Raw genomic sequence first — 19,328 nt, forward strand, 5'->3', positions numbered from 1 at the left:
CTAATTTGATTTTGATGTTTTTATGATTTACAAAGAAAAGACGGTTCATTTTGGTGTCGCTTTTCATATTCATGGGGATTCAAGGAAATGAAATCTACCATTCTCTGAATTAACGACAAAGTTTAATATAAATTAAAAGTAGTCATTACACTCTCCCGTTCATGGGATGGGTGAAGTACTAGTTATTGCCCATTTGATAATATACAATGGAATATAGTTTTCTTTTGTTGTTTTGTAATTCAAAAGTCAAAACACATGTATTATTATAGTGGAAATTATGGTGGTGCTTTAGGGGCTTCTGCACCAGCTAAAGGGTTTGGGGAGTTAAGTGTACTTACAAATGTTGATAAGTGGTTCATTTATGTGCTTGCATCACACACTTCAGGATCTTATTGAATTAACTAAATAGGCCCTACTTAATACATACGATAATTCTTAGGAAACATACCATCATCTGTAGGAATGGCAGCTGATGTCGAGGCACCAACGTCAGTCGGGTTTAATGTCCCTAGTGGTAATTCCAGTACCACATGATCTCCCCCTAAATAAGTTTGACCTTCCATCCATATAAACAAGAAACGATTAGTGATAAAAAAAAATATGATTCCATGAAACAAATTAAATTATACATAATGTAATGTATATTAGAGATAAGTTGTAAATTAAGAGTTTTACAACTCTTGAAACACAAAACTATGTGAATAGATTTATGCAAGTTAGTAATGCCTAAAATGTGCATATTGGTGCAGTTTTCACATATATGTATCAGATTATATTGGCATATATATATATATATATATATTGACAGATGAATCAATTTGTTATATGAAAAATATTTTCAGTTTTGTCCAATTATGCAATCCATTATAAAGCCCAAACACATAGTCTGATTACCGATTAAAACCGACCCGTTCACACCCGAATACCAATTAACTGACACATATTTGTGTTGATATCCGCTTGTTATTCCAACAACGAAAAAACTGAGGAATCAAAGCAAAGACATCCTCGTCATGGGTCAGGACTATGCAAAATGATATTGAACCTGTTCCACGTGATTAATATATATTGGCAGTTTGCAGTGTGGATGGTTGTTTGCTACCACCAGGTGCAGTTTACGTTAAGGTAACACACCAAGCTTTCATTCATAAGTCACCACAGTATCTCATAGCTGAACCCAATTTTTCAACACGTTCTTTTTTTACCCAACCTCCAAGGGCTTCATATTAATTTCACACTGCTTTTAAGTTCTGCAGGTTTGATTTTAAAAGTCAAATATTATGTTTTTCAAGTTTAGTTATTATAAAACAGGAGAAACAGCTCTTTCACACTGCCTTTAAGTTCTGCTGGGTTGACTTTAAAAGTCAAATGCTATGCTTTTCAAAATTTAATTATCATAAATCAGAATGAACAGCTTTTTCACACTGCTTTAAACTCGTTTAGCTGGCTCGTTTAAATTTAATCACAAGTTTTAATATCTATGAATTATAACCTAAATATTAATACATATAAATTATAAAAATTGCAGTTTTTTAGGTATGTATGATAATAAGATTTATTTTTTGTATTATATAAAAAGGCGAGTTGGCTTGAACTTTTTGTGAGGAAGCCCTAGATCAACATTTCAGCTTGTTAAGATAAACAAGCCGAGCCGGTCAGTTTGTAAATGACTCAAGCCTACTCAGTTTGTAAACAAGCCTAGCTGACTCGCTTTGTAACAAGCCAAGGTAAGCTCGGTTCATTGGTGGGCTAATTGGTTCGTTTAAAATCACCTACAACTTTTGTTATCACTTTCCAACTTCTGTCTTAGATATCTTTATGCATACATAATTAACTGGTTATAGTAAAATGTTATAATGAATATGATTAGATGACGCTATGGCAGGTGGAGTCAGAAGGAGAAACTGCAAGTGCAAAAAGTTCGCGGCTCGTGGCTCGCTTGAAGTTCGCTTGAGAAAAGCTTGGAAAGAGCTCGTAAAACGAGCTGAGCCGGTTCCGTTTGGTTTATAAACGAGCCGAGCTCGAGCCGGGGTTGGTTCGGCTCATGGTTTGGCTCAAGGGTCGGTGTGCGTTTGCATGTATGAGTAATAGTAATAATAATATCATTTATGAATTTTTAAGTTAGTTAGAATGATCTCAACATGCTGGAAAACGCTCAAGAGAGAGGGGGTTACATCAGATCATGCTTGCTGATTCGAGCGTAGGCTGGAGGTTAGTGTGTTGGATTGTGTTTAGAAAGATTACACGGTGATTACCAGGCAAGGCTTTTATTTGATACGGTTTGCACAATCCATGCTGGGAAGATGGAAGATTATCAGGTATACTACATGTCATTATGCACATAATTTCATTAATATGTCTGTTCATAAATTCATATGGGATATTATTTAGAAAATTAATATTTCTATCTAAATGCCCTAGGAATATTATTTTCGACATGTTGAGGGAATTCGTATAAGCCTGGAAGCAGAACGTGTGCGAGTCATGAAGTGCCTTAACGAAGAGCGATTGAGGTATAGTTATAACTTACAAACTTATACATATGAATATGATACATACCCAGATCAATATGAGTGGGTCAAGAGGTTAAATCAAATGGGTCAATGCAGTTAATGAGGAATAAGGGTAGTCGGGAGATGAAGAGCTAAGGTTTAAAAATAAATGCAGCGTTTATTAGGCAATTAAGTTTATATATATGTGCTGGTTCTGGATTATAGGATATGCATGTTTTATATATTAAAAATATTTGGGTTTGTTAACATTGTATTTGGAGAATTGCCATCTCGAATCGGCTAACCGGAGACTAGCCCATCTCGAATCGGGTCAACTATCCTTGTTCGTGTTTATTTTAATCAATCTAATTTCGGGGTTCTATCAGAATACATGATACATGAATTAATTCAATAACATTTACATTTGGTCGTAGGCAGAAGATCATGCTGGACTTTTGTTTTATATAACAGGATATTTTGGGAGATTAGTTTGTGCATAAAAAGAGCAGATATATCAGCTGAAAATGGGAAAGCAGGAGACACTTTTTACGTGACAAATACAACCGATGGGACATAGCAGTCTTTAAGTAGGCAACCAAAGATATTTTCAACACAGAAAGTACAAAGTTTGATGTAGAGAGTGAACTATGATGATGGATTTTGGTACTTTATATTCTTGGTTAACATCTTCAGGACCTATAATTGCAGTTTTACTTAACAAACATTTTGTACTTGTACAGGACTCTAATTTTTATTTAAATTATTATTATTTTTTTTATTTTGCCATTTATGATGACAATAGACAATGTTCAAAGTTTGAAAGTTGAAACTTAAAAAGAGTTTTGCAAGTTTTAAAGCCTAAAATACACATGTTAATAGCACAACAGCATTCAAATAAATGATCTAAAAATACCTTTACCCTAATTCGTTTCTTCTTTGGTAATTTTGGCCCACATTATAAGACCATATAAATAGACCAAAAAAATAAAACAAAAACCATATTATAAGGCACAAATATATATCCTTATGCAGACTCTATAATTGAGTAATTTTGACTCACATGTACATGAAGATTATGCAGCCATTTCTTGTCTTGATATTAAAACTAATTACTGTTATGTTTCTGGTCTCGGATTTTCAGTTAGACGGGCCAAAGTTTGACTTTTTCTACATGCTAGAAAGTTTAAAAATGTTAAGAGGCTCCAAAGTTTAAACTACTATTTGTTTAAAATTTATTGTTTAATTGTTCGCAAACAGGTTGACGAGTCTCAGTTTAACCAGATGCTTAATATTGAGCTCGAGCAGGTCATGGTGGCTTGCAAGTTCTTGGTTTATGGTGACTGTGGCTCAGAAAACTCGTCACATCAAGTTTTTTTTTTTAAACCAACTATGGTTACAATGCTCTGCAAGGTTAATATCTAATTAAATTTTCTTAAAAAAAAGTTGTGATTTTGAATAAAAAAAGAAACAAAAACTGAATTTGTGCTTTTGTTTCATGTTGCAGAAATGATTGTTGAAAATAAAGTTTACGCTCCTAAATACAATGACTAAAGTTTGCCATCCTAAATAAGATTGTCGATAAGTAAAGCTCGGCTTGTGCCTACTTATTAAACAAGCTCGGCTCGGCTTGTGCTTTGACCAAATTTACATATTATGAACATATATAATAGACAGACTTAATGTACATGAACTTTGGTTTTGCTTTAGATTTGACAAAACTCATGTATTATGAGCATACGTAAATAATAAAGTAAAGCACATAAATATATCATAATACCTTTGACCAAGAAATGAAATATTTATGTAAATTAGGCTGGCAATTCTCCATATGTATCATCAAAACAAGTAGCCGTTGGGTTTATATTGTTTTAACAACACACATAATTGCATACAATGGTAAGGTTAAACTTCAATGTCAAACCAAATGATATCCCGTTGGTTCAATCATTTAACTTTTATTGATATTTCCATTATATACGGATGTTTTAATGTATGATTCAAACTTAGACAAAAAAAATATGCAAAGGTTATAGTTTTATACGTTAGTTAAACTTTCATGAGAAAGCAAGACCATTCAAAGGTTCGGTCATCCGTAAATTATCGTCATACAAAAATTTTAGGCCATTCGCAAAAGTAGGACACCCGAAAGTAATTGGCATACATAATTTAAGTTACTCAAAAGTTGCGACGCAAGGAAGTTTACGCCATATTTAAGTTTATTCTATGTGAAAACTTTGGTTATTTGCAAGTTTAATTTAAAACATAGTTCGGCCATTCAAAAGGTGAGCCGTACGAAACCTTTGACCATTTGTAAATTAGGCTATTCGAAAATTTGGCCACAAGTTTCGAACATTTGTGTGAAAATAAAACCATTCGAAATAAAACAAGGCATGCAAATATTATATGATTTCATATAAACACTATGCGAAAATTATGCATAGGATTTATAAAGATAAATAAATAAATACATGAGAAAGGTTAGTAACTCATGGGGTGCCACACAAAAGCGTAATTCATGTCATATGAAATTAAATATGGCATATGCTAAATTAGGGTTAAGTTATAATAGGAATTATATTTTTTTGTAGGAAGGATAAGAAGTAATCTTGTCCATTGATTTTGAATATGGAGGGTTGAGATTAGTTTATGGGGAAATCAAGTGTGAACACAAGGTAAAGGGCATAAAAGAAATAACACATTTGTTGACTTTCTTTCTCCATATGCAATGCACATGCCAAATTCCCTCATCATTTTAAAACGTCCATAACTTTTTTTTACGACGTTTTTATTGAAAAACAAATTCACCATAATAACGAGTGTCTTTTTATTTTTTATATGAGTACCATATTGTAATATAAAAATTAAAAAAAATTAGTGGGTTTTTTACAAATTATGTTTACCGAATTGTGTTATATAATAGTATTTTTCATTGTGTTTTTTCTTTCATCGTGTTTTTTCTATTGTGTTATTTATATTGTGTCATACAATTGTGTTTTTATCATTGTGTTTTTTTTCCATTGTGTTTTTTCGGACTTTTCCGGCGAGGTGGTGGCGGTGGGTGACGGTTGTGGTGGCGGTGGGCGGTGGAGTGGTGGTGGTTGTAAGAGATGAGTGAAGATGTAATTGGGTTTTTGAAATTAATTTAAGTGAGTTTTGATATTAAAGTATTAGACTAAAATACCCTCCTTTCTAGCCTTCTTAGGAAAATCAAACTTCTTATTTAAACTTAACCCTAATAAATTATATGGATTTTAAGAATGTACATAGGTAAAACACAAAATTATTATGTATGAAAGTAAGTAAATAATTCACTACATAAGTTAAAAATACTTAAATAAGTAGTGGAAGTAAGTTGGGCCAAGAGTAAATAGAATTTAAGTATACAATAAAACAATTTTTCAAATTAATACTTCAACAAACTTATATGAAATTAATTCATTAGTTATGCAAACCATCCATACGGAAACTCCATGTGAAAATTAATAGACTTAGCAAAACCATTATGGAATTTAATTCACTATTTGATTTCCTCAATGGGTATGCAAATTGATCATGAAATAATAATAATAATAATAATAATAATAATAATAATAATAATAATTTCATGCTAAATTTTAATTCATGATCCATGTATTTGCCAAATTAATTATTAACAATATAAAAGGCCACAAAGAAGTCACAAATTTTGATTCAAATGGCAACTCAACTTATGCGAAAGCTTAGTTAACTCGCTTCACATATTAAATTTGTAATAATACGAAAAACTAAATTCCACGCAAAACAAAGGATTGCATACATACTTCCCTTTCAGGCTTGAGTAATAGTTACCTGGATAAATTACAGTTAGTGGAACACTAATAGCCTAAAGAAATTCATAATTACCAAGAATCCATAAAGTCAAGAAAACTTATCTAGGCCATAGATATTAGTCGGTTGATAATTGTAAAATACATAATAAAATTAAATATTTGATATCAGAAATTCATGAAACTTATTTGATTCAATTGAAGATTTAGAATCAAGCCATCAAGAAATTCGTTAATATCTTTTTCATCTAAACTGATAAATCAATTACCAAAAAATCTCATGAGTTCATAAAGTGATTCATCCATTGATAAAGAAACAAATTTTATGATCGAATCGATATAATCAGCGTATGCTCTGATACCACGTGTTGATTATATCCTTACATATGGTCAAAAACATAAAACCTTATTCATCTAGATTTAGTCAAGATGATAAATTAATCACACTTACTTGTAGGGTTAGTTATCTTTGACGAGGATGAAACCATAATCCTAGTATTTCTTACTTTCCTTTAGATGTTTTTACTTGATTGAAAGTGTGTGTATAAGATCAGTTGGTGTTATATGCATCTCTATTTATACAGACATACGTAACCAAAAGTAAGACCTGTAGCTAGCTATTTAAAGATGTGACAAAGAAATTGATTCAACACAATTTTTCTTTCTTTCAAAACAATTAACCAACACATTAATTGGTTCAACATTCAACATCTTTGTAACACTTTCTATATCAACTTATAATTATAAGTAACACTTAATTCCTAACAAAATAATATAGTAATAACGTGCGAAATATTATATATAATAAATACATAAATAACAAGTTACTAATGCGTGTAACACATTTCTTATTGTTTTTAGTAAAAGAAAGAATTGATCCAAGCTAACAACCAACAACAAGAATGGGAATTAAAGAGTCACAAATGGCCGGATTAACACGCTTTGCCTCTGTTTATATTTGGATATGTACACCAAGCATTAATCTCTCTCTCTCTCTCTCTGAGTCCAACTGTGGTCATTTAATATTATATGTACGTAACCAAAAGTAATTATGTGAATATTTCAATGTTGAAAAAATTAAATGAAACGTCATGTCATGCATGTTGTTGTAGAGCCGAGTCAAGAAGCTTGTGTGATATATATATAATCGGACCGAGCGAGGCTATGACCTGTTAATTACATAAGTATATATATTAACTAAGGGTGTAACACGTACCATAATTTGAACCAAATCATAGCATGTTATTCGTTTTAAGGTTTTAGCTATTTGATTATGTAAAGCAGTGGTAAAGATCATGCATGATAGCTTATTGTTTTTACTAAGGGTGTAACACGTACCTAATATCGTCACACCGTCTTCCTTCCTCTTCAAAAGACATCGGAAATTAGAAAATGAAGTAGATTTCATCTTCTTTCATGGACAATCCCTATATACAAAACCCGATTTTATTTTCAAAAATTTGAAATCAATGTTACACGATTTACAAAATAAGCATAGGGCTTTTGTTTAGAGGATAAAAACGAGTTGAATGATGTGAATTACCTCGAATGGTGCACGATTGACGAGGGTGGACTTCGCCGGAGACAACAACGGCGGCACGTCGGTTAGGTTTTGAATGAGGGAAAGATAGAGAGAGATGGTGTAACGATATTAGGGAGAATGGAGGCGAGTTGCAGGTTTCCGGCAAGTTTCCGGCGTGATGCGGCCGGAGAAGAATGTCCACGTCAGCAAATCACTAACGGAGTTAACATCCATTAGTCGCAGCCTGTTAAAAAACAAATACATCAATAGTTGGGACGGTCAGCAGGCAAGTGTAAAGTTGGGACCGATATTTACCAATAGGCCATAGTTGGGATTATTTAAAACAAATATTCCTTTTTTTTAAATGAATTTAGTAAAAAAATGCACGTGCAGAAATATATCCGATAACGCTTTTTCTATTGAAAATTCCATTCTCAGTGTCATATATGTATAATTGAAAGAATTTTGGTTATTAACCAATTTCAGGAATAAGACTTTTCATACAATAGTAATTCTAACCACTCAGCCTAAATACAAAATAAGTGTTATCTATATTGATATATTTATCAATTTAACACCCATCGAAGGAAAGGAGAACATTAAATTGTAACGACGGATGTTCTTCATGAACTATGTTTTTCTGAGCTACACCATGAAAAAGATTTTGATGAGTTTCAGGGAGCTTCTTGACTTTGTCATAATGACAACATAAAAAATAATATGTTAATTCATTCAATTTTGTGAATATTTTGCTTCATTTGAGTATAGTTTTGCATGACATGTTTCCCATACAACGTTCTGATCACCATTGAAGGAAACGTTAATGCTTACACAAATATTTCAAATTTGATAAAAGCTAGAAGCGTTGATAGGTCTGGGGGTGGCATGTTGAAAGTGTTCGCAATATTTTCTTAGATTTTAATAGTCGAGGGAAAAATAGTCAATTTGCCAAATTCCGAACCTTTTGATTATTTCCAAAAATGCTCTTGAAAATAATTCTGAAACCCCGAATCATGTTTAAAATTCTAACTTTCATCCGTTTGACATTTTTAAGTTAGCATTTTGAACCCGTAACAAATTTGATTATAAATCTATTTGCATATTCAGATTTCCTATTTTTGACCTGTAACAAATTTTGATCCTAAATTTAGTTAACTTGTACCAAACAATCTGTTTACCAACTTTTGACCCATAAAAATCAAATTTAAGTTTCACAAAAAAACCCGGAACAATCCTTGAAAAAAAAAGACTAAGAAATTAAATATGATAAACTTTGTTTTATGAAATTGATTGGTATATACTATCCTTATATTTTAACATATATATAGTTTACTAAATTAACCAAAAAATGAATGGATAGATTTAAAGTATATATTTATAATTTATAAATTTATATGACAATTTACAATAATAATAATAATAATAAATAAATTGATTGATTTTAAAAAAATGGATCGACTTTTAAGCGTATAATTTTTATTTAATAATTAAAAAAATAACTTTGTAAAATGAAAGCATATTCGAGTTTTATTTTTCTTTACAAACTCCTACAATATACATAGTACAATATGTTAATGATAACGTTTGAAATTATATTCTTTTCAATCTTTGACAAACATGGTTTGTGTTGGTTTTTGGATTTCACCAAGTATTTTGGAATATATAGTAAAAGAATATGTTAATATTTATTTTTATAAAAATGTATAGGTATCAAATAAATAGAGTATAAAAGGAAATTGAATAATTATTGATCTATTACATATATTAGGGTTAATTAAGATTTTAGTTTTGGAGTGAAAAAAATTATGAGAATGAACCAAAAGATAACAAGTGTCCACAATTATTTTACTTTATTATAATAGGTGGATTTTAGATAATGGTCAACGAGGGAGTCAATGATAAGATGACTGTTGCGTCCAAGAACCAAAGTAGTTGGCGTCTGCATATCTTAAGCTCGCAGAGGCTTGGTTCAGGTTCCTCTATTTGGGTTATGGTTATGTTGATCTTCTTCTTCTTGGACCCGGCTCAGCTACGTTGGGTCCTTCTTTCTGGTAGCAGGGACAAGAACATGTTCTTGCTAAAGACGAAGGGTATAGTGTAGTGTGGTGGTGTGGACAAAGTGTTGCTGGATGGTTCTTGACCCGATTCTTTTAATAGCATGAGCATCTTAAATTATTTTCTCATGCCATTTGTAGTCAAGGTTCTTATTTGAAGCCTCCATAAATTTTTTCCCGTGTCCTTCGTAAGGACAATTTTAGTCGCGGTACTCATTTAAGATTATATTTTCTAAGAGCGTCTAAGCTTCCATGTCTTTTGATGAGATTTTTAGTCACTGTTCTCATTTGAAAGCGTTGTTTTTTCCTAAGAGCATCTAATAATGTTTTTCAACGTCTCTCTCGAGGATGTTTTTAGTCATTTAAGAGCATTGTTTCTAAAAACAAGTAGGCGGGGGGGGGGGGGGGGGTTTCGCTACCCATCTGCCACATCGCCATTTAACCAACTTCAAACAAAAAAAGTTTAGATTTGTGAAGGGGGGAGTCATTGGCATGCCTTTCTTCTTGCCAATTGGGTAGTCGGGTAGCGCCATAGAGGGCTTCTTTTGTAGGGTCCACCCCATTTTAACCAATAAGTTTTTTTTTCTTGATATCTTGGTTAATCAATTTGATTCATAACACTTGTTTTCTGGATTTGTTAGTTAAATTAAGCTCATTGACTACGTGACAATGACATAATGCTTTAACTTTTCAAACCAAAACACATGTTCTAATAACCGTGTGATTATATTCATAACTTCAAACTTAACTTTTTTTAAGTTAGGCACTCTTGTAACTTTTAAACCAAGTTACCTATCTTCTTGCATTACCAAATAACGGTCATATTTTAACAACCCCGCTCACAAATTGTTCCAATCGATCAAAAAAAGATGAGTAAAGTGCCAAAATCGTTCTTGAGGTTTGGTCAATAATGCGATTTTCGTCCAAAAAGTTTATTTTTGCATTTCAACCATTGAGGTTTCCCACTTTTTGCAAATTACATCCAAAACGTCAACTCCGTTAATTTTCATCGTTAACTCATGGGTAAAGTTGTCTTTTCATGAGATATGTAGGGACATTTTGGTCCTTTTACAAAAATTATAAATTAATGTTTAAAAGAAAACTTTTATATACGTATTATACAACCAGTCACAATGACTGATGGCCACCACCATTACTGCACCACCGCAGGCCTCCACCACCACCGACAGCGTCGTATCTCTTTTTTCACTCTTTCTCGCTCTCCCCTTACAGCCGTCAGATAACACATCCACCATTTCGACTCGGTTTTCCGGCAATCACACCCAATTTGACGATTAAAAGCAACCTAGCTAACCCAACTCTGCCGGAATCCACCGCCTCCTCTTGAAACTCCTACCCACCGCTGCCGCCGGAAACCGCCACTACCACCAAAACCCTAGATCTTGCTCGAAACCCCAAATCACACCATTAGTGATGGTTCAGACGCCACCGCCAGAACAGAATAACGCACCATTATTGATGACCAAACTCGTTTGCAGGTGAAGAACATAGATGGTGGGGTAGTTCTTGGTGGTGGTTGGAGACTAGAATGTTTTGGTGAGATTATTCGAACGATTTTGCAGCGTAAGAGATTTCGGGATATTAATGGTGAATAGATTTGGGGTTGGTGAATGATTTTGGGTGCAAAAATCAAGGGTTGAAGATGGGTTTGGGGAAGAATCCATTTGAAAGGAATATGTATTGAAGAAGAGAGGATGGTAACGGAGAAGAAAGAGAGTAGTGTGGGCCCAAAATGCAACAACAAAAAAAAAACATGTAAAAAGGCAACTTTGCCTTTAACTTAACTATAAAAATTAACGAAGTTAACGATTTGAATGTAATTGGCAAGAAGTGAGAACTCTGATGGTTTAGATGCAACAAATAAACTTTTTGAATGAGAATCGCTTTATTGACCAAACCCTGAAAGCGATTTTGGCACTTTACTAAAAAAATATTATTACCAGAATTAAGGACGAATCAACGGTCATTTAATTAAGGTAAATATCACTGTAATTGATATGACATTTGTTTATAAATAGTCTCGTTATTTGTTTACAATATTTACATATTTTTGAGATCGACTGTTGCGCTTCGGACGAACAATTAAGGTGTGGTGATTCAAATTTGTTGTATAGAAGTGATGCGTTTAAAATTTCAGATATATTATATTGAAGCGACGGTGTATTCTGAAAATGCTTCCATTAGGCCATTAACTTAAATGAAAAGGAAAAAACAAAGAAAATAACGAAATTATCAAAGTACCCCTGATTTAACGGACAAAATAGACGGAGTTAGAAAAAAGTACTAAAATTACAAGTTTTAGAAAAGTGAAGTAACCATTTGCAATAAATTCAAAAGCGGTAGCAAAGTTACGTAATTAAACAAATCGCAGGTACTAAAATAACTCTTACCAAAATTAAGGACGGTGATTTAATTAAGGTAAATATCTCATATGATATTTTGTTTATAAGTAATACACATTGTTTCAAGATCGACGCACACACAATATTATTATCATCAAATCAATCACCGACCGACGACGACGACCATGGTAAACCTGAGTAGTGTTAGCAAGAAGATAACGAAAGGGCGTAAAAAAATTGAGATAAAGAAGATCGAAGAAGCCAACAGCCGTCAAGTGACCTTCTCGAAACGCCGTACCGGACTCTTCAAGAAAGCCGCCGAGCTTTGTATCTTGACCGGAGCCCAAGTCGCCATTCTTGTCACTTCTCCCGGCGGTAGGGTTTTCGCTTTCGCCCACCCCAAAGTTGAGGCCGTAGTCGACCGTTATCTACAAAACAACACCACCGCCCACTATTCTCCTCCACCCCTGCCACCGGCTCAAGAGTTCAACGAGCATTACACCGAGGTTTCGCGGGAACTCGAGGCCGAGAAGAAGCGGAGGGAGTTGATCCCGTCCACCAGCGGTCTGCCGTGGTTTGAGGGGCCCACCGAGGGGATGGACCAGGGGGAGTTGGAGCTCTTCTTGTGGTCCCTGGTCGAGTTGAGGAGGAAGGTCTTGACCCGGGCCGACGAGTTAATGATGATCAACAGGCCGCAGTCGTCTTCCGTGTTTGATCAAATGCCCGCTCATAATGTTCCGGCCGGGTTTATGTTCCAGCATCATGCCGGAGGATCAGGAGAGATACTGCCCAAGTTTTAGGATTCTTTTATTTTGATAGTTAGTTAACATTCAAGGATCCATTAATGTTGAATGTGCATGCTGAATGAACCCTACCTAGATACTGTTTTTGAGTTCTTGTTTATGGATGTTTATGGTTTTGATATGCTTTGGTTTATTGGTTTCGTGTGTGTTAAATTCTTTGCTTAATGTGGTGTGAATTTTTTACATGCTTCTGATCTAACATAAGATTCATAGCTACTACTTTAGGTTTAGAGTACACTCTTACATTTACATGTCAGTTTTTTTTTATGTTGATCTTTACTTTTCTAAGCTTTTGTTTAAATGAGTTCTTGTATGTTTTAGATACACCTCTTTAACCCATTTACTTATTATTTAGATGATATTGCAAAGCATAGATTTATCATGATATGACTGTATATGTAGTTTAAACATACATTTAACTGCAAATTTGCAATTTTGAGAAGTAATGTGCAAAAAATAAAATAAAATAAAATAAAATTGAAATGTAATAAACAGTCATATTAATTAAGTCATCTTCGTGTCAATAAGTGAAAATTAGTGTCGTGTTCAGTTGTGTGTCAAGTTTTTGGGCTTCCATCTGGCAATCAGTAATGCATAATATGGTAGCTAAAGGCCCATAAGCCCATAACCAGTTATTCTTACACTTGGTTAGAAACACTGTCAAAATCAGCCCAAAACATAACAAATTACACAAACACAAATTATAAAATCAATACTATAATGGATTAAAAAGATTCTGATTTTAAACCTGAGCTGGAAGGTAGACTGAAGAGAGAATATTACACCGGACAATGGTTCGGAATGGACACGGTGAGCCACAATGATGCACGCTTAGGGAAGTCTTTTGTGCAGGGATCACACTGTCTTAGTGAGTTGACTGCAGATATAATAATGCATGAGGGACCCGCCAGGTGGACGACGAGGTGGCACTAGTCACTACAAGTTCATCCATTGCAAGGCCCTAAATAATAGCTGTGAATCCTGCAGATAAAATAATGGCTAGGGTTGCATAAACTTTATGGTTTGTATTATTAATATTTGTAGAATACAAATCAGGCGGGCCAGGTTGACCCGCAAACCTCCTTTTAAATAAATAAAAAATTAAACAAATTACAAGGTTGTATGCATTAAACAAATATTTGAAGAAAACATATCAGGCGGGTCGCAATATTATTCATTTGACCCGCTTGAGATAAACGCAACCCGTATCGAGCCATTCGTACATAAAGGGGTCAAAATTATTTTTATTTGAGTACCTGAACAACTGAGTCAAATCTATATACTGCATTTTCAGATTCATCTTCTGAAGTTGCAGGCGAATAATATGAATCAAAAGCAACTCCACTAACCTGCAAATCGGGTAACAGGTCAACAGTCAAACTTCGGCTTGGGTTGACCAAAAACACTTTTTTGTCCAAAAGAATCAATTTTATTAAATAATTAGTGTACATGATAATATTGAACTACACTTTTTAAAAAATAAACCAACTTTGTATGTTTTACCTGTTTGACCCGTTAAAAATGAAACATAATCAGAGTTGACCGGTTCATAAGTCAACGGGTCAAAATAATTACCCATGAGTTGTGACCTTCTCCCCATGTTACCATTGTCCAATTTCCATTTTATGAAAACAAACTAGTTTTAACAAAATAATGCAACAATCATCAGGGATGGTTTTACGGTTTTGCCTCTGGGCACAACACAACAAAGAAGAGCACCATAGTAACTTTTTCCACCACATATAAGTTGCTTATTTAAGTAATCAAATACCCATAAATAGCCTATATGGAAAAAACTGATAATATAAAGAACAAGAATTAGAGGCAACGAATTAACTAAAAATACATTACCATAATACCATCACTGCCAACCGTCTTCGCTCTAAAACTATTGAAATATAAAGTCAATGTAATTATGAAACTCAGTCAAACAATGATATGAAGAAACTTTTATGAATTGATAGCTTGCCTTTTCATAAACATACAAGTTTCCAACAGCATGAGCAGCAATAAATCACCATCACATTCAGGAATCAGGCATTCATGCAACACACGTCACACGTGGATCGACTGCTGACAAAAACTTATATCCATGTTCATGTCCTCCAAAAGATGCATATCTATCAAATCTTGACATATAAGTTTGCGACGATTTATGATAAAGATTATGGACTTTTAAGGAACGTATATTTTATTTTACTAGTTTTCTTTTCTAATTTTATTGGACTTTGCTCACTAAGTTGTATTTATTATTTCTTGTGCTTTACTTGCTTAGGTGTTAGAGTATTCTCAGCAGCTCCTCTATAATTATGTGAGAGGATCTCTAAATTTTTTTTACAGGGTTGTAAATAGATGAGTAAATTTGGAGGAACACTGTTCATCTTCTATTTATTTTTAACGCTGTGTTCCCGAGCTTACTTAACGAAGGAAAGGATGAAAACATTTCCATTTATTTCTTTTCTTTTCATTTTCCTTTCCTTTCATTCATTTTTCTTTCCTTTCCATCCATTCAATTCCTTCCTAAATAGAAGGAAATAATTTACACTATAAAACCCTCCATTTTCCTTTCCTTTCCTTTGCTTTCTTTCCTTTAATGAAACTTGGGAACACACTTATTGTTCTTCCCTTCCTTTAACGAAACTCGGGAACACAACATTTTCTTTCCATCCCTTCATTTCCTATCCTTTCCGTAGTCGAACCGTAGGTCCGCCCCTAAGTGGAAGCGAAAGAAAAAATAGTGATAAAGATGTAAAAATGTATTATTTAATTGTATATGAGAAAGAAAATGTAGTGTTTTTTGATGTAATTATAAAAATGAAGATAGAGAAGCTACAGGAAATGCTCTTATTTTTATAATTTTAACATCACCTATATGGTACCAATTCCATACCAGTTTTACTTTCAACATTTGATGTTTCCTTGTTATTATAATTCTCTACACTTTATGTTATTTACTTTATCTAGTTTATTACACTCAAAACGTTTTCTTGGAGCTGAGGGTGTGGAAATACTTGTCCGCGTCTCATCCTTCTTAGGCCTTATCATATAAATAGAGTTTTACTGAGTAAGTTTGTTTGTTATTGTATTTAGTTTTAAATATTTTTATATAAGTTATATTAAAATCAAAGTAATGTTCAAAATAATATAAACTTTAAGTTATATCAAAATCCTTGTTCCATCCTTTCTAGGCCCTACCATACAATCATTTTTTACTACAAAATTTTTTTTTTATCAAACGTAGATAAAATTATACACATATAATTAGAGTTTTACTGGGTAAGTTTGTTTGTTATTGTATTTAGTTTTAAATATTTTTATATAAGTTATATCAAAATCAAAGTAATGTTCAAAATAATATAAACTTTTAAGTTATATCAAAATCCTCGTTCCATCCTTTCTAGGCCTACCATACAATCATTTTTTACTACAAATTTTTTTATCAAACGTAGATAAAATTAAGCATATCACTATTGATGTATTTAAACTTATATAAAACATTATATGCTAAAAGTTATAAAAAAATATATTTGAAATGAAACAAAAAAGTATATATAAGGTGATACACGCAAGAATACTTGTCACATCACACGAGTCATACAAGTTTTTATGGACCGTATAACTTTTGCGAACTATAGACTTATCACATATATCCTATTCTTTATAGGAGCAATATAAAAACAAACTTTTGCATCAGACAACCCATACGCATAATATTTAAAAACATATCATTGTCATTGTAGTCTTGTCAGCAGGTTTCTATGTAATTAGTGGAAACGACATTAGTGGAAACAACACTGGGAGGTTGAAAAGTGGATAAAGTACATAAATGGTACCAGGAAGGTTGGTATACTATTTGGCAAAGATCCGAATCTGGTTAATATAGTCCAAGGTTATGTTGATGAAGATATTGGAAAGGACTTGGATAGAGGCATGCGAATAATTACAAGGTATGCATTTAGCCATTTAAAATGTGTGGGAGTTTAGTGAGCTGGAAATCAAAATTTACAAAATGTGGTTGCATTATCAACTACAAAATCAAAATATATTGCACTCGCCAAAGCAGTTAAATAAGCTATATGGCTTAAGGGCCGGTTCTTTTAACAAAATTGGGAACTAATTGGATAGTGCATGTATTGATTCTTTGTGACAATTTCAAAGCATTATAATTGTCAAAGAATCAAGTGTTTCATGAATGAACAAAGAATACCAGTGTCAAGATGCATTTTATTAGAGAAGTTATAAACTCTAAAGAAGGTAAAGTTTAATATGTTAGACACATTGGATAATATTTTTGATATGCTAACTAGTTAAAATGGTCCCGGGTCCTAAATTCAAATATTGCTTAGACATACACGTGGAGATTGTTTGGAGTTATGTTGAAGTCAGCTAAAGTCAATAAGTTCGTTAATAACTTAATATGTAGTAAAAAGGAAAAGGGGTATAAGGGTCTTTTTGTAACAATGCCATCAAGTGAAGCTTAAGTTGTTATCTTACAACTTAAGGAACTACAAGGACCAATTATGTAAAGTTGGAACATAGTTTGTTAATCTCTGTATCAGTTCATTATAAGCATGGTTAGGACTATAACGGCCAGTAGTCTTCTTCTTTGTTACATTTTCGTTGTAAATTTTTTCATTAAATTCATTTCTGATTCAATCGAAAAAACCCTAAGATAATTTGGAATTTCGTTTCGTTCTTTGTTAATTGATTTGTTTGATCGTTCTTCGGTGTTGACGAAATGCATTTCCCCTGTTATAATTATTCTCATTTCTCAACGATGTATATAATATATTTCATGAAATTAATATAACTTTGGTTCTAAGTTTGTGGCTTCTTTCTCAATTCTCATAATAAATATTTGCAATTTGAAACCACATGTAAATATGTAATCATGCAAACCAACCTTTATCAGAGAACCCTCCAACATCCCTTGTGTTTTTTCTGTTTTTCTGCCTTTACAAGCAAAAATTTTACACCATAGGACCAATTCTTATGATTGATCGATCGCTTGTTTTCATATGCTTTTTATTAATGACAATTATAATTAACTTAGAAAACTACTTCCACCCACTCAAATCGTTATGTGATCGAACCTTTGTCAATCTTTTGAGGGTGTTCATATATTTGCTAGTGGCATAGGATGCCTATGGTGATGATCGACCGAGTATCGATGGTGGAGAAGATGACATAGAACTATAAGTTTTGTAATAAAAGTTGTAAAAACGTACTGAAAGTTTGAAGTGGTACTCGCATCACCAAGAATCATGCATCTAATATTAAATAAGTTAATTAATTTGTTGTTTTAATTAATGGTCGCATATCTTAATCGGTAGTTAGCATGAATTCTTATCAAGAATGATTCAAACTATGTATGAAAATGAAATAATTGTTTCACGTAGAAAGGTATCAATGCTTCACAGATATATACTTGCCATACAAGTTTTTATAATGAATAATGATACCTCATCTGTCACGTATATGAGTATGAGTATTTGAATTTTCTTCAGATCTGTAATAATATCTTTATCAATCATATATATATATATATATATATATATATATATTGTGGATTATAAATCAAAAAGTAAATGTAATATGCATATACATTTTTTTGTGTGGACAAAACATTAAATCGATAACTTTGGATGATAATGCTTAATGAATTCGCTATGTACAGTTGGCTTTTGTAGTGAATGCACGTTTTATAATTAGAAAGCTTTGGATATAATATATTACTATAACGTGTACATGCCATTTTCAGATAACATTATTGTGATGGTATTCTTAAAGTAACCTAATAATTTAAATAGATCAACATACAAACACATATATTTTTTAGTATAAAAACATTCTTATGTCTACGCGTATGTAAAGCAAACCAAAGATCGGGGAACCATCACACTGATGTAGAAACGTTGCTCAATATGTTCTCACCGTCGACTGCTATTCATACATATAAGTAGCTAGGAAAAACCCTTTACTAAATGTTTCATCAACGATAACTCGTTGATGGTTGAAATGTCTATAGTAACTTGGTTAATGTTGATCGTCCAACTTGCTGTTGGTGATCGTCTGATCGATTACCACTAACAACCAGTTACCACATATCACAATATATTGTTGTTGATCAGATGCTAATAATATGATAAATTACCAAATTCCTCCTATAATCTTAATTGGTACTGATGACTAGTGAGATTCGGACAAGGGGCTTAACCCCTTTGAATCTGTCAAGAGGCTCATCATGAGCTTAGCACCTTATCTTGTGCCATAGTGAACATGTGAGAA

The 19,328-nt window shown here is 32.9% G+C and overlaps 2 protein-coding genes across 2 annotated transcripts in view; one reads left to right on the forward strand and one right to left on the reverse strand.

Moving 5' to 3' along the window:
* The window catches only part of LOC143551976 (serine/threonine-protein kinase GRIK2-like), a 233,707-nt gene that overhangs the window by 18,941 nt on the left and 195,438 nt on the right, over positions 1-19,328 (reverse strand). The window lies entirely within an intron of this gene.
* LOC143551977 (uncharacterized) lies at positions 463-13,037 on the forward strand. The gene is made up of 5 exons (XM_077042303.1): positions 463-514; positions 1,871-2,002; positions 3,565-3,647; positions 3,750-3,814; positions 12,365-13,037. The coding sequence occupies exons 1-5, from the start codon at positions 463-465 to the stop codon at positions 13,035-13,037; spliced, it is 1,005 nt and encodes a 334-aa protein (XP_076898418.1).

This window comes from Bidens hawaiensis, unplaced genomic scaffold (assembly GCF_021521415.1).
Source record: "Bidens hawaiensis isolate Kalapana, Puna unplaced genomic scaffold, B.hawaiensis_p1.1 tig00016746_1, whole genome shotgun sequence".
NCBI lineage: Eukaryota > Viridiplantae > Streptophyta > Magnoliopsida > Asterales > Asteraceae > Bidens > Bidens hawaiensis.

Excerpts from the sequence above, each read along its gene's own strand:
- LOC143551977 (XM_077042303.1), top strand. The coding sequence starts at position 463 with ATGGCAGCTGATGTCGAGGCACCAACGTCAGTCGGGTTTAATGTCCCT. Across the intron at positions 2,003-3,564 it reads AGCTGAGCCGGTTCCGTTTG|ATTATGCAGCCATTTCTTGT; the intron begins GTTTATAAACGA and ends ATGTACATGAAG. Across the intron at positions 3,648-3,749 it reads TTTCAGTTAGACGGGCCAAA|GTTGACGAGTCTCAGTTTAA; the intron begins GTTTGACTTTTT and ends GTTCGCAAACAG.